Below are 15841 nucleotides of genomic sequence, written 5' to 3'. Positions count from 1 at the left end.
TATAATTATTTTGTATAAATACCTATGCATGCATGTATATATTTAAGAATTATTTGCGCTTAAATTCCGTATATATATATTAATACATAATCTATATTATATAAATATAAATATTTTATATATGAGTAACACATTTTCTTAAATATATACATGCATGTGTGTGTATTTATATATACAAAATAATTATATACAGCACATACAAATATATTACGTTAACACAGACTTTTATTTTGGATGCGATTAATCGCAATTAATTTTTGCACAGCCCTAATATATATATATGTGTGTGTGTGTGTGTGCACATATATACACATATACACACACACACACACACACATATTAGTATCACATTATATATAAAAGTATATGTGCATATAGTATAAATGTATATTTATATATATATATATATATATATATATATATATATAATATAATGCGATACTAATATATAATCTGTGTGTGTGTATTATCATATAATATAATGCGATACTAATATATAATCTGTGTGTGTGTATTATCATATATATATATATATATATATATATATATATTAGGGCTGTGCAAAAGTTAATTGCGATTAATCGCATCCAAAATAAAAGTCTGTGTTTACATAATATATTTGTGTGTGCTGTATATAATTATTTTGTATATATAAATACCTATGCATGCATGTATATATTTAAGAATTATTTGCGCTGAAATTCTGTATATATTTATAAATACATAATCTATATTATATAAATATTTTATATATGAATAACACATTTTCTTAAATATATGCATGCATGTGTGTGTATTTATATATACAAAATAATTATATACAGCACACACAAATATATTATGTAAACACAGACTTTTATTTTGGATGCGATTAATCGCAATTAATTTTTGCACAGCCCTAATATATATATATGTGTGTGTGTGTGTGTGCACATATATACACATATACACACACACACACACACACATATTAGTATCACATTATATATAAAAGTATATGTGCATATAGTATAAATGTATATTTATATATATATATATATATATATATATATATATATATATATATAATATAATGCGATACTAATATATAATCTGTGTGTGTGTATTATCATATAATATAATGCGATACTAATATATAATCTGTGTGTGTGTATTATCATATATATATATATATATATATATATATATATTAGGGCTGTGCAAAAGTTAATTGCGATTAATCGCATCCAAAATAAAAGTCTGTGTTTACATAATATATTTGTGTGTGCTGTATATAATTATTTTGTATATATAAATACCTATGCATGCATGTATATATTTAAGAATTATTTGCGCTGAAATTCTGTATATATTTATAAATACATAATCTATATTATATAAATATTTTATATATGAATAACACATTTTCTTAAATATATGCATGCATGTGTGTGTATTTATATATACAAAATAATTATATACAGCACACACAAATATATTATGTAAACACAGACTTTTATTTTGGATGCGATTAATCGCAATTAATTTTTGCACAGCCCTAATATATATATATGTGTGTGTGTGTGTGTGCACATATATACACATATACACACACACACACACACACATATTAGTATCACATTATATATAAAAGTATATGTGCATATAGTATAAATGTATATTTATATATATATATATATATATATATATCTGTGTGTGTGTGCATATATATGTATGTCTCACATTTGCTTTTACATGAGGGGCCATTCTACTGTCTCACACACAGCATACATTCCCCTTTCACATACCTCTACCCACACACACACACACACACTCTCTCCTTTCTACTTCTATTATTTTCTACGCATTCACAGCCTACATTTTGTTCACACCTTTTTTACACGCACATTTATAGATTTTACTTTTTGTGTGTTTATCTGCAGCTCATAAAAAGCTCTGAAGCTCATTGTGTGTTAAAACATTCATAGACATTCACTGCACATCCCATTTTGAGGATTTTATCCAACACTTTAAAAGCACAAGCATATATATTCAAATCAACAAAGAAAAAGAGTAAAGGAAAGTGCTATTTTATTCACTTTATGCTGCATAAGAGTATGTTGATCTTGCAACACTTTTGTGCAATTCACAGAATTAACACACAGTTTAATCTGAAAAATAGTGATTCTGATTTGATCATTAGTTGGATTCCTCCTCTCTCTCTCTCTCTCTCTCATTCTTTGGTGGCATAGAAAAGCCCCCAGCGTTGGTCTCCTGTCTCACAGCGCTGCAGTTTTTCTGTCCATCCCTTTACAATGACATCATAGTCGTCCTTGGAGAACTCCTGTGGAGGAGACGGTGATTAACAGCATGCGTGCATGACATTCCCAACAATATTCAGACAAACTTGCGAAACTCGTTTTTAAAGGGGTCATATAATGCCATTTTCAAGTTAATTTGATTCTTTAGGGTCTAAATGAAAAGTTTGTAATATACTTTAATTAAAAATTCTGATTAGTATTGTAAAAAAATACTTATTTTACCTGGTCAAAAACAGCTCTGTTTTTCAGTGCATGTGTCTTTAAATGATAATGAGCTTTGTTGACTCCGCCCCTCTGTTCTGTGGGGCGGAGTGTTGCCTTGACAACAGTTGAGGGTTTATTTTGGAGAGAGAAAACAACAGAAAACATCTTGTTCTGCACTGGAAAATGAAGACTTGAGGACGTTTCTGAATGTCACTTTGGTCTATCTTTGTATGTACTGGCAGGGTAGAGTAGTGACATACGAACGCTGTGTGTTTACTGATGTATAGGTTAGTCTGTTGACAAATCGATGTTACAGGGTACGCTGCTGTCAATCAACAATTGTAGGAGGGGCGTGCTGAACGGCTCGATTTGAGACGGGAAAACATGAGATTAAAACAAAAACACTGGATGGATTTTTATCATTATAGGATGGTTGTGTACAGGCACTGACAACACACATCTGTACAATTAACTTTAAAAAGTGCACGTACCATTATATGATCCCTTTAATGACTGTATTAAAGGGTTAGTTCACCCAAAAATGAAAACTCTGTCAGTATTTACTCATCCTCATGTTGTTCCAACCCCGTAAGACCTTCGTTCATCTTCGGAACACAAATTAAGATATTTAAGATATTAAGATCACTCCTGCATACTAGTCCATAGGCTTCTTGAGGGAATGACACTTGATGGCATCTAAAAGTCATTAAAGACATCGTTAAAATAGTCCAAGTGACTACAGGGGCTCAATCTTAAGTTTATCAAACAACAAGAACACTTTTTGTGCGCAAAAAACAACAAAAATAACGACTTTATTTCAACTATTCATTTATTTCTCCCTCTGCGCGAGTCAGGTTACTAGTTTAATAGCGTAAGCTTCTGTTATTGTACGTCACACGCATCACACACACATGACCAGCGTCGGCCAATAGTGAGCCTACGTGTGACGTAGTTTTACGCAATCACACTACGTTAACTGACTACAGGCTCATGGAGAAGGAAGTGAATAGTTGAAATAAAGTCGTTATTTTTGTTTGTTTTTGCGCACAAAAAGTGTTCTCGTCGTTTGATAAAGTTAAAATTGAGCTCCTGTAGTCACTTGGACTATTTGAACGATGTCTTTAATGACTTTTCGGGGACAGCAAGAGTCATTCCCACAAGAAGCCTATGGACTAGTATTCAGGAGCGATCTTAATATCTTAAATATCTTAATTTGTGTTGCGAAGATGAACGAAGGTCTTACGGGGTTGGAACAACATGAGGGTGAGTAAATACTGACAGAGTTTTCATTTTTGGGTGAACTAACCCTTTAATGATTAGTGAAATAAAAGGGAAAAGGGGAAATAAAATATTTCCTCCAACCGTGTGCATGCAAATGTGATGTTGTCAATGAAATGCAGATTTTGCATGAGCATAAAAGTGTGTGTGTGTGTGTGTGTTTGTTTACCTGTATAAACTCCTCTTTCATGTCCTCGGCTCTCTGCAGCTCAGTCTTTATCACCTGAATAAATTGCTCTGTCCTGTCCTCGGCACGAACATTACTGAATCCCACCTCGCTCAGGAACTGAAAAACACACAAATACAAAATCATTATTATCATAATCATGGTGCATAAACAAGCTTACGTACAATAAAAGTAACCAGTCCTACTCAATAACTGTATTTAAAGAGGGAAAACGTGGAGGTGTTTGGATCCTAATGAATGAACTGGGCTAAGCTAAGTGCTAACAAAGCAAGACAAAGTGATTGAGTGCACGCACTGAGACGAGAGAGGTGTGTATCAACTTGTCTTAGTTAAGGAAATAACATAGTTTAAAGGGATACTCCACTTTTTTTGGAAATAGGCTCATTTTACAACTCCCCCAGAGTTAAACAGTTGAGTTTCACCGTTTTCAAATCCATTCAGACGATTTTCTGATATTTAGAAGAAAATCAGTAACCAGACAGTGTCTGGTTTCATTGACTTCCATAGTTGGAAAAAAATATACTATGGAAGTCAATGAGACCAGAAATTGTCTGGTTACTGATATTCTTCTAAATATCAGAAAATCAGCTGAACGGATTCGAAAACGGTAAAACCCAAGTGTTTAACTCTGGGGGAGTTGTAAAATGAGCCTATTTCCAAAAAAAGTGGAGTATCCCTTTAATATGAAAAAATGGTGGAGTATCCCTTTAAGGATGCTATCATGCCTTATGAGGCCAGTAGAGGGAGGTTTACTTGCACCTCATCAACCTAAACCTCACTCCCATGCGGGTCATGGCACCAAATATAACCCGTCCAGTTCAACTCGCAACTCGTGCACGCTAATAATGGGCTAGTGCGCCTCTTGAGGTCAAGCTTTTACTAGCTTGCCTTCATTACATCCAGTACTAACAGATATCATCAATGCTACATTATAGATCAATAATAATTCCCAACACTATGATTTTATTAGGTCCTGTCCCACCCGTCCGTATCTCTGAGGTGTGTAGAGAATATATCCCCTCTGGTTGACGTAATCCTGAAACGCTGGAGTCCAGGGCTTCTCTCCACAGCAATAGTCGCTGATCAGCAGCTTACCGCCCGGCTTCAACCATGACTGAAAAACACATGCATACATTATACTTTTGCTGATAATTTATTTTCTTCAGTCGAAAAGAAATTAAGGTTTGTAATGAAAACATTCCAAGATTTTCTCCATATAATGGACTTCAATGGGGTCCAAACGGTTCAAGATCCAAATGAGAGTTTCAGTGCAGCTTCAAAGGGCTTTAAACGACACCAGACGATGAATAAGGGTCTTATCTAGGACCCTTCGAGTCATGACTCGAACAAAGATTTGTTCATTTTGATGAACAAGTTCGAACAGGAGAGTCAGGAACGCGCATCACAGAACAGAGCAAGGCGAGCATTTCTGCTTATTAAACTTAAACTTTATTATTTATTTTTTAAATGAGCGATCATTTCGCTAGATAAGACCCTTATTCATCGTCTGGTGTCGTTTAAAGCCCTTAAAAGCTGCACTGAAACTCTCGTTTGGACCTTGAACCGTTTGGACCCCATTGAAGTCCATTATATGGAGAAAATCCTGGAATGTTTTCATCAAAAACCTTCATTTCTTTTCGACTGAAGAAAGAAAGACATGGACATCTTGGATGACACGGGGGTGAGTAAATTATCAGAAAAAGTTTTTTTTAAAAGTTAACTACTCCTTTAAAGCAATAGTTCGATCTGTTATCATGGACTCCTATGAAAACACATGGTTTGTCCATTAGAGGGCAGACCATTCACATACAGTTCGCCTTTACTCTTATTTTGCATGTCAGCTTTAATTTGCTTATATCAATGCATTTGCCTTTTTGGAGACTATACTACTAGGCTTGTTTTTGTAATATGTCATCTCATTTGAGTCCCCTCAAGGTGATGTTAACTGTTAAAACCACAAACACTGAACACCTACACACTCATATTCACCGGAACACACACACACACACACTCACACCTGCTACCGACAGAGTACATTTACACATGCAGACGATCATTTGCATGTCCTCATACATACACACATGCACACAAACAAATATATGCTATTCTATTACACAAAGTCAAAGGCATGAAAGCATGCACCCAGGCTCCTGTTTACCTGTGTCAACACTCACGTAAAATTTTCTGAAGAGGTCAAGTTTGTCCCTGATGTGCAGAATCGTGTCTCTGCTGTAAACCACATCAAACGTGGCATCAGGAAACCTTCTTTTTGTGGCATCCGACACCTCAAACTGCACCTGCAGAGGAAGGACAAGTTAATCTGCTATCAGGAAGTGCAGAATGGTTTCCAGGGGGTTGCTAGGTTGTTATAGGTGGTTGTTATGGTGTGATTGGTGGTTTCCAAGGTGTTACTATGCAGTTGTTCTGAGTAGTTTGTAGCACTTTGCTATGCAGTTACTAGGATACTCTGGGTGGTTGCTAGGTTGTTATAGCTGATTGCTAGGGTGTTGTGAGTGGTTGCCAGGGAGCAGTTGCAAAGCTGTTCTGAGTAATTTGTTGCCTTTGCTATGCAGTTACTAAGGTGTCCATGTGGTTATCTTGCTTTGCAGTTGCTAAGCTGTTTTGAGTAGTGTGTGTGATTTGCTACAATGTTGCTAGGGTGATTGCCAGAGTGTTGCTATGCAGTAGAGAAGCTGTTTTAAGTAGGTTTTTTTGGCTTAGTTATGTGGTTGCTAGGGTGTTGTGGGTTGTTGCTAGAGAGTCACTATGCAGTTGTGAAGCTGTTCTTGGTAGTTTTTTTTGCCTTTGCTATGTAGTTGCTAGGGTGTTGTGGGTGGTTGCCAGAGTGTTGATATGCAGTTGTAAAGCGGTTCTTGGTAGTTTTTTTGCCTTTGCTATGTGGTTGCTAGGGTGTTGTGGGCGGTTGCCAGAGTGTCGCCATGCAGTTGTAAAGCGGTTCTTGGTAGTTTTTTGCCTTTGCTATGTGGTTGCTAAGGTGTTGTGGGTGGTTGCCAGAGTGTTGATATGCAGTTGTGTAGTGGTTCTTGGTAGTTTTTTGCCTTTGCTATGTGGTTGCTAGGGTGTTGTGGGTGGTTGCCAGAGTGTCACTATGCAGTTGTAAAGCGGTTCTTGGTAGTTTTTTTGCCTTTGCTATGTGGTTGCTAGGGTGTTGTGGGTGGTTGACAGAGTGTCGCCATGCAGTTGTAAAGCGGTTCTTGGTAGTTTTTTGCCTTTGCTATGTGGTTGCTAGGGTGTTGTGGGTGGTTGCCAGAGTGTTGATATGCAGTTGTGTAGTGGTTCTTGGTAGTTTTTTGCCTTTGCTATGTGGTTGCTAGGGTGTTGTGGGTGGTTGCCAGAGTGTTGATATGCAGTTGTAAAGCGGTTCTTGGTAGTTTTTTGCCTTTGCTATGTGGTTGCTAGGGTGTTGTGGGTTGTTGCAAGAGTGTTGATATGCAGTTGTAAAGCGGTTCTTGGTAGTTTTTTTGCCTTTGCTATGTGGTTGCTAGGGTGTTGTGGGTTGTTGCCAGAGTGTTGATATGCAGTTGTAAAGCGGTTCTTGGTAGTTTTTTGCCTTTGCTATGTGGTTGCTAGGGTGTTGTGGGTGGTTGCCAGAGTGTTGATATGCAGTTGTAAAGCGGTTCTTGGTAGTTTTTTTGCCTTTGCTATGTGGTTGCTAGGGTGTTGTGGGTGGTTGCCAGAGTGTTGATTTGTATTGGGTAGAAAACTCAGCTTACTAATGGGAGTTTCTCTGTGACGGCTCTCTCCATGGCGATCTCCACCATGTTTGAGGAAAGGTCCATCCCTAGAACCTCCACTCCAAAGGTCTGTCATTAAAACGGATAGTCATAATTAATCGTGTCAATCAGAAACAGCAGCTGTAAATGATCATGTGCAAGCAGTCAGATTGTAACACCTGTTAAAATATAATGTAGATTAAACTGAATTTATGTTTGATAACAGTCACATTTCTAGACAGTTAAAAGGTCCCGAGGAAAGTGGACTTAAAGAGCGTGAAACATGTTCTGTGACAACACATAAACCCATCATATGTCAACCTTTGGCTCACCTTGGCCATGTAGAAATCTCCCCCTCCAATCCCACAGCCGACATCTAGAACCTTTTGTTCTGCGGTCAAGTTCAGCATATCAACAAACTCCTGATGGGTTACAGATTAATATGTCAAAGAGATAAACAGAAAACAAACCAGTAATTATTCACTAAATGATGAGATAACACTGAGGATGCAGAGAGGAGTAGTTTTCCACTGATATCTAAAGAAAAAAATAGGTTGATATCACTGATCTAGAGTGGATATGAAAGTTTCAGTTACAAAATCATATAGTTGCTCCAGTACGTGTATTTGAGTCAATTAATTCAAACTATGTGTTAAAAAACGCTCATTCATTCATTTGGGAATGAACCAAGTGACTGTATGTATGAACGAGTCCTTGAAACATTTATTTTACAGATTCATTTAAAAAAGCTGATTCATTCAGGAACGAAACAAGTGGCTGTTTTAATGAACAAATCAATGAATCATTCATTTCTCCACAATTTGTTAAAAAACACAAATTAATTTAGAAAGAAAACCAGCATCTACTCTGCTCTGATTGGTCAGATGGCTCAGTCTGTTGTGATTGGTCTACTCTGCTCGGATTGGTCAGATGGCCCAGTCTGTTGTGATTGGTCTACTCTGCTCTGATTGGTCAGATGGCCCAGTCTGTTGTGATTGGTCTACTCTGCTCTGATTGGTCAGATGGCTCAGTCTGTTGTTATTGTTCTACTCCGCTCTGATTGGTCAGATGGCTCAGTCTGTTGTGATTGGTCAGATGGCCCAGTCTGTTGTGATTGGTCTACTCTGATCTGATTGGTCAGATGGCCCAGTCTGATGCAATTGGTCTCCTCTGATCTGATTGGTCAGATGGCCCAGTCTGTTGTGATTGATCTTCTCTGATCTGATTGGTCAGATGGCCCAGTCTGATGTAATTGGTCTCCTCTGATCTGATTGGTCAGATGGCCCAGTCTGTTGTGATTGATCTACTCTGATCTGATTGGTCAGATGGCCCAGTCTGTTGTGATTGATCTTCTCTGATCTAATTGGTCAGATGGCCCAGTCTGTTGTGATTGGTCTACTATGATCTGATTGGTCAGATGGCTCAGTCTGATGCAATTGGTCTACTCTGATCTGATTGGTCAGATGGCCCAGTCTGTTGTGATTGATCTTCTCTGATCTAATTGGTCAGATGGCCCAGTCTGTTGTGATTGGTCTACTATGATCTGATTGGTCAGATGGCTCAGTCTGTTGTGATTGGTCTACTCTGCTCTGATTGGTCAGATGGCCCAGTCTGTTGTGATTGATCTTCTTTGCTCTGATTGGTCAGATGGCTTAGTCTGATGTGATTGATCTTCTTTGCTCTGATTGGTCAGATGGCTTAGTCTGATGTGATTGGTCTACTCTGCTCTGATTGGTCAGATGGCCCAGTGTGTTGTGATTGGTCTACTCTGCTCTGATTGGTCAGATGGCTTAGTCTGATGTGATTGGTCTACTCTGCTCTGATTGGTCAGATGGCCCAGTGTGTTGTGATTGGTCTACTCTGCTCTGATTGGTCAGATGGCCCAGTGTGTTGTGATTGGTCTACTCTGCTCTGATTGGTCAGATGGCCCAGTGTGTTGTGATTGGTCTACTCTGCTCTGTATGTAGGGTTAGGGTATAGTACTGCTGCCTGTCTTGGCCAGGACACTCTTGAAAAAGAGATTTTTTTTTTATCTCTTCCTGGTTAAATAAAAGTTTAATTAATAATTATGTATGAATTTTCTGATCTTCCCATGATGATGTATGACTCTGTGTATTCTGTAGCCCCGACCTTGGTGGTGCTGAGTCCGCCTGTGCTGACGAATCCAGATCCGAACATCTTCTCGTAGCGCAGTATTCCTCTTCTGGTGTACTGCTGGTTATCCAGGAACTGCTGGAATGTGGAGAAGCCGCCCTGATGCTGATCTACCGCACCTCGACAGGCTTTCTGCATGAGCCAGCACAACTGGTTATGGTTCTTCTTCATCTGTGACAAAAACAAGGGAGTTACATTTCAGGCTTTTTTTAAACAGAGTTTTGATTACAGTCGACGGACTGGTTTACCTTCACATAGGTCTGAACCGTTTTATTGAGCACCATGTCAAAGCCGTGGCATTTCTTCTCCGTCTTCTCTGATTCCTCCAGCAGCACTGATGACATCAGATGGTTATAGTGAGCAGGAGTTCTGTAGTGCGTGGGGTCGAAATCTCGCTTGCGGTCACCTGTGAAGGTCAGGACACACATGTACACCTGTAGAAATACTCAAACTTGCCAATAATGAAAGCAATAAAGCGTGATTAATTACTTTTATTTTTCGACTGACATCATAAAGCCATTTTACTTTTTTTAACCATCTATCACAGAGGTACTTTCACCATACAACCAGTTCCCGATTGATAGTCACGTCCTGACCTATATTTACCCCGTTTCAGTCTCCAATAATGATAATATAGTGTTTATATCAATGGTTATATATAAATACGATGGTTTATTTGCGTAACTATAGATTTCAGGAATATAGAGTTCTACCATGCCTATTCAGATTTTTTTTGTCACATTATAATAGAAATTTTACATCATTGCCATATAGTGTCAAACTTACAGGACATTGTTTCTCTAACCTGATTGGTAGAAGCAGGACTCTCTGAAGAACAGGTAACCACCTGGGCGGAGCCACTTGAGAAACTTCTCAACCAATGACTTCAGCTCCTGATCACTCAGATACATCAACAGCCAATTAGAGAACACCAGGTCAAAACTGAAACAGAAAGAGAGAGTGTGTGTGAGAGAGAGAGAGAGAGAGAGAGAGAGAGAGAGAGAGATCAGTGTGTTACAGAAACACCCACTTCACTTTTCTTTAAATCAAATGTACTTTTTATTCCAAAACATATACGCGAACGCACACACACACATGAGAGATGAAGTGATGGATGGATGAATGAAGACATCAGATGAGACCCCATGAAATGAAACGTGGAACTGACCTACAGCAGCGTACAGTTCATATATAAACATTTAAATTTCTCTTTCAGGAAAATGGACTAAAATAACTGATGACTCCTCTCCTCTGGGGTGTATTTAAATGTTTGTCCAATCAATGCTTATTAGAATAAGAATGTCCTTTAACTTCCCCAATTATGCTATTTTAAAGTCCCCGTGAACCGGAAGTTGCAAACGACTTTTCTCCAGTGTTGTGACGTGTTTCCGAGAGAAACAGAATACTAAATGAGGCAAAATAGTGGGCGTGGCTTTTTTTTCCAACTAGCACCTGATTGGATTCTGAAATGGAGGATGACGCAAGTTTACACACGCTGTCAATCAATGCTCGCTCGGCGCTCGCAAACACACAGCAGCTGTCACTTGGAGGGGCGTGGTTATGTTATGTTAAGGAGACACCCAAACCGTAAAGCCTACGTCATTGGGCAAGGTCCTCCAATGCAGAGGGGAGGGGCATTTTCAAAATTTGATTAAAGAAGCCAAAAAAATTTTTTTGTGTGGATTGACTTGCATGTATGAATTGTTCACCACAAAACGATCAATTTAGGCAATGTAAGTATGGTCAATTTTGATTTCATGGGGACTTTAAAGGTTCCTAATGTTGTTTCAGAGTCTCACACAACCGGTTTACATGCATCCAAAGTCAAAAGACACTTTCATTTTCTCTTAATATACATTGCAGCGTCACCTCATTTCTCGGAGATTGAAAACGGTTTGTTCGAAGATTTGGTCTCTCTAAACCCCTCCTTTCCACAATCCTACTCTGCTCTGATTGGTCAGATGGCCCAGTCTGATGTGATTGGTTGGCCGCTTACAGCGCGCATTCTGCAATACTTTTTTCTCTTTCTCTTTTAAAGGTTTAAAAAATTATGGTAAGGTATTTTGGTAAAGTTTAAACCTAAAAAATGACAATAATTCCCTGTCAACAATATTGCAAGTTGATAGTCGTGATTAGTGTTTAATGATGTCGGTGTCGTCTCGTCGTTGTCTCATGTAATGTATTTTTTTTTTTGTCATAGTTTGCGTTAACGAAATGAATATATATATATATAGTTCTCTCTCTCTCTCTCTGTATATATTCATCATGTTTTTCTCTCACCTGTGTTTAGGGAAGTCCAGCTTTGTGACGTCAGCTTGGATGAACTCAGCGTTGCCCAGGTGACCGTTTTCCTCCCTGTTCTTTTCCACAAACTTCTCCATGAAGTCCACAGCGGTCACGTGACGGGCCTTGCCAATGAGGTGGCGTGTGTACCGGCTAAAAAGAGCAAAGGTCATGGTAACAATGGAGCAAATAAAGCGTGCTTTAAAGCTCAGTACTGGCCAAGAAACAGATCGCCACAAGATTTGACCTCACAATTTAAATTTCATTCGATTTTCATCAGATTTCCATCATTCTCATTAGACTGGGAGAATCCCAGTATATTCACTGGCACATACAATTTTATTGCCCCGGCCCTTATAATTGTGCACTGTAAAAATTATTTTACAAGAAAGCACATTTTCAGCTTTTCTACTTCAAAATTTCATGTTTAATTCAACGTGTTTCTTGCTTTTAATTTGTTTGTGAAATTTACTAGTAATTTGTGAGTGAAAATAGTTTTTACACCAATTCTATTACAGTGTGCTTGAATATACAATTAGCTCTGTGACAAACTACTTGTTTGACAATATTGTAAACAATTCCATACATATAATGACCTCAAATAATAAATAAATCATATGAACAAGCCTATTTTGGTTTAAAATTAAATATATTATTAAACCTGACAAGAACATGTCATACATCTTAATATTAAAATAAAATCAATTCTTTTTGTGGGAACGTTATATTGTGAATTTTTAAATTTGCCTCGTTCCTGCAATTGTGTGAAAAATTATGATAAAAATGATATATTGTTTGTAAATACATCTTTGATATGTTGTAAATATTAAGTATAATGGTTAACAACTCATCGTTGTACTGTACTTTTTGTTGAATCTCATTGGAATAACCAATGTATTGAGAATCATTATTTGTTTGGAATATAACTTGTTTGGAAAAATCAAGAAATGTTTCTTGAGCAGCAAATCAGATATTGTAATGATTTCTGAAGGATTATGTGATATATCTTGGATATATTGTATAAGGTATCCATTACATTGTAAAACAAAACATCTGGATAGATCACAGTAATTCCAATTTGTGGAGAATTTGTCATGAAAACATGTTTCATTTTCTTTATGCAAAAGATAAATTCCTTTGCTTTTTATTTCAGGGTGACACATGATCTGTGCATGTTCATCCGGTTCACCCAAATATTACATGTCCAATGGTCTAACCTAATGTGTACGGAGGCGTATTGCATTCACTTGAAGAAAAAAAAATCTGCTCTGTTTTTCTGAATTAACAGAATAAAACAGTAAAATTCCATTAATTTGAATAAAATAATTCTTACTTTTTTTCCATTGAACAATTGAATAAGGATTATTCAAATTTCAATTTGATGGAACTTTACGATACAATTTGTAAATCTTAAAAAAGATACATTTGAGTGTGTAATGGTATTTTAGTTTTATTTCGATTTAGCTGCTCTCTGACTGTAAAACAATGATATGATCAGTAAGTTATGACAACATGTGTTTTTACATATCTTCAACTCATTAAAACAAGTTTTTAACTTTTTTGACATTTTAAATTTTTTTTCTCATGAAAAATTAACTCATTAATTCAGAAAAACAAAGCAAAAACTTTTTTTGTCATGAAAAATTAACTCATTAATTCAGAAAAACAGAGCAAAAACTTTTTTTCTCATGAAAAATTAACTCATTAATTCAGAAAAACAGAGCAAAAAAAATTTTCTCATGAAAAATTAACTCATTAATTCAGAAAAAAAGAGCAAAAACTTTTTTTTGTCATGAAAAATGAACTCATTAATTCAGAAAAACAGAGCAAAATTTTTTTTTCTCATGAAAAATTAACTCGTTAATTCAGAAAAACAGAGCAAAAAATTTTTTTCTCATGAAAAATTAACTCATTAATTCAGAAAAACAGAGAAAAAAAATTTTTCTCATGAAAAATTAACTCATTAATTCAGAAAAACAGAGCAATTTTTTTTTTCTCATGAAAAATTAACTTGTTAATTCAGAAAAACAGAGTAGATTTTTTTTTCTTCAAGTGAATGCAATATGCCTCCGTAAATGTGATCACACTGACCCAATTCCAGCACCAAGTTCCAGCACATCAGAACCAGCCAGAGAAGGGAGCATGGAGAGGATCTCGGGCAGCTCGTGTTGGGTCAGTTCCTGCGCATTCGAGTCCAGCATCATCTCCTCCACCGTTGCCAACTTCGAATGTTCCTTCCAGAACTCCATCATCATGTTTCTCTTGGTTTCTATGGAGGTAGGGATGATGTTCTCTTCATGCATTGCTTATAACTTCACAAAAATTTATTCTGACGATGGTCAATGCATATTTGTAGTGAAAATTGAGTAAATGATGAACTGTATAAATCAAGTGTTTAAACACTTTTTTTAAGATTCACACATTTAATTAATAATAAAATTCCATCAAATTGAATAAAATAATTCTTACTTTTTTTCCATTGAACAATTGAATAAGGATTATTACATTCAAATTTCAATTTGATGGAATTTTACGATACAATTTGTAAATCTTAAAAAAGATACATTTTTTGAGTGTGTAACGGTATTTTAATTTTATTTCGATTTATCTGCTCTCTGACTGTAAAACAATGATATGATCAGTAAGTTATGACAACATGTGTTTTTACATATCTTAAAACAAGTTAAGCAATTTTAAACTTTTTTAAAACTTATACGAGATTCAACTCATTTTAAGTCAGTTTAATATCATTTTTAAGTTGTTGTAATGTAATGCCAAGTTTATTGTACTTAAAAAATTAAAGAATATATACATCATAGAGCATATTAGTATTTATAAAATGGACATATCAGAGCCTAATTGTTAATATTGGAAGCTTTTAAAGGGGTAGCACTCCTATGAGAGCTTTTGTACGTTTTTTTCTGTTTCTGACAGTGATATACCAGTTTGCTAAATGTATACAATTAGAAATAAATTCCAACAATGATGTCATATGGTCAAAGCAATAATTTAAAGCTCTACTCTGTAAGACTAAATATGAGATGAGATCATGTTTTAAATGCCCCATCAGGTAAGTTTCTACTTCATCACCTCATTCAAAATCTTTGTGTAAAAGACAAAATATTGACATTGGAGAAAAAATCCATGGGTGATTGTCTTACCTTGGTCCATGATCAGTGAAATAAAATACAATACAATTTTAAAAATGAATATACAGATATAAATCAAACTCTTTGACCCCAGAATAATGTGATGAGCCCGCCTCTAAATACTGATGCTCGCTGTCCTGTCCGAGTGTGTGTCTCTGGACTCATGAACCCGCCGGCCACTGTAGGGCGAGGGGAGGAGACCTGAGCTTTAGCCTGATAATAATAATGCTAATCAAATCCTGATGAGGGATGATGTTGGGACGGGATTCCCCACCTCAGTTTTACACCTTACCACCGAACTAGATGCGCGTTCACTCGTGAACACTGTATGGAGAGGGAGGCGTCAGCGCTGAATGAGACCATATCCTTATGTTCCTATTTCTCAGGATAGTTTTATTACAGGCTACATTAAAAAAAGGGTCAAATTAATAAATAAACAACAACACACTAGCTATATTAAATCAAATGAGCAGCTGTTGTGTTGCAGAAATCATTAGCCTATATTAGGCCTAATATTATAATATATTAAACATACTTTGTCAACTAAATTTG

The 15841-nt window shown here is 36.4% G+C and overlaps 1 protein-coding gene across 1 annotated transcript; it reads right to left on the bottom strand.

Annotated features, from left to right (window-relative positions):
• Positions 1-2053: 2053 nt before the first annotated feature.
• On the bottom strand, positions 2054-15596 carry pmt (phosphoethanolamine methyltransferase). Its single transcript, XM_089135106.1, has 12 exons — positions 15302-15596; positions 14232-14409; positions 12138-12293; positions 10663-10799; positions 10106-10263; positions 9834-10028; positions 8036-8125; positions 7704-7793; positions 6144-6266; positions 4952-5083; positions 3952-4068; positions 2054-2323 (listed from the first exon to the last, which is right to left on the bottom strand). Exons 1-12 carry the CDS (start codon positions 15309-15311, stop codon positions 2213-2215), a joined length of 1497 nt encoding a protein of 498 aa, XP_088991232.1. The 5' UTR covers positions 15312-15596; the 3' UTR covers positions 2054-2212.
• Positions 15597-15841: the final 245 nt, after the last annotated feature.

Source organism: Pimephales promelas, chromosome 9, assembly GCF_988280905.1.
Source record: "Pimephales promelas chromosome 9, fPimPro1.hap1.1, whole genome shotgun sequence".
In the NCBI taxonomy this organism is placed as follows: Eukaryota; Metazoa; Chordata; class Actinopteri; order Cypriniformes; family Leuciscidae; genus Pimephales; species Pimephales promelas.
This window is presented reverse-complemented; position numbering and strand designations above follow the sequence as displayed.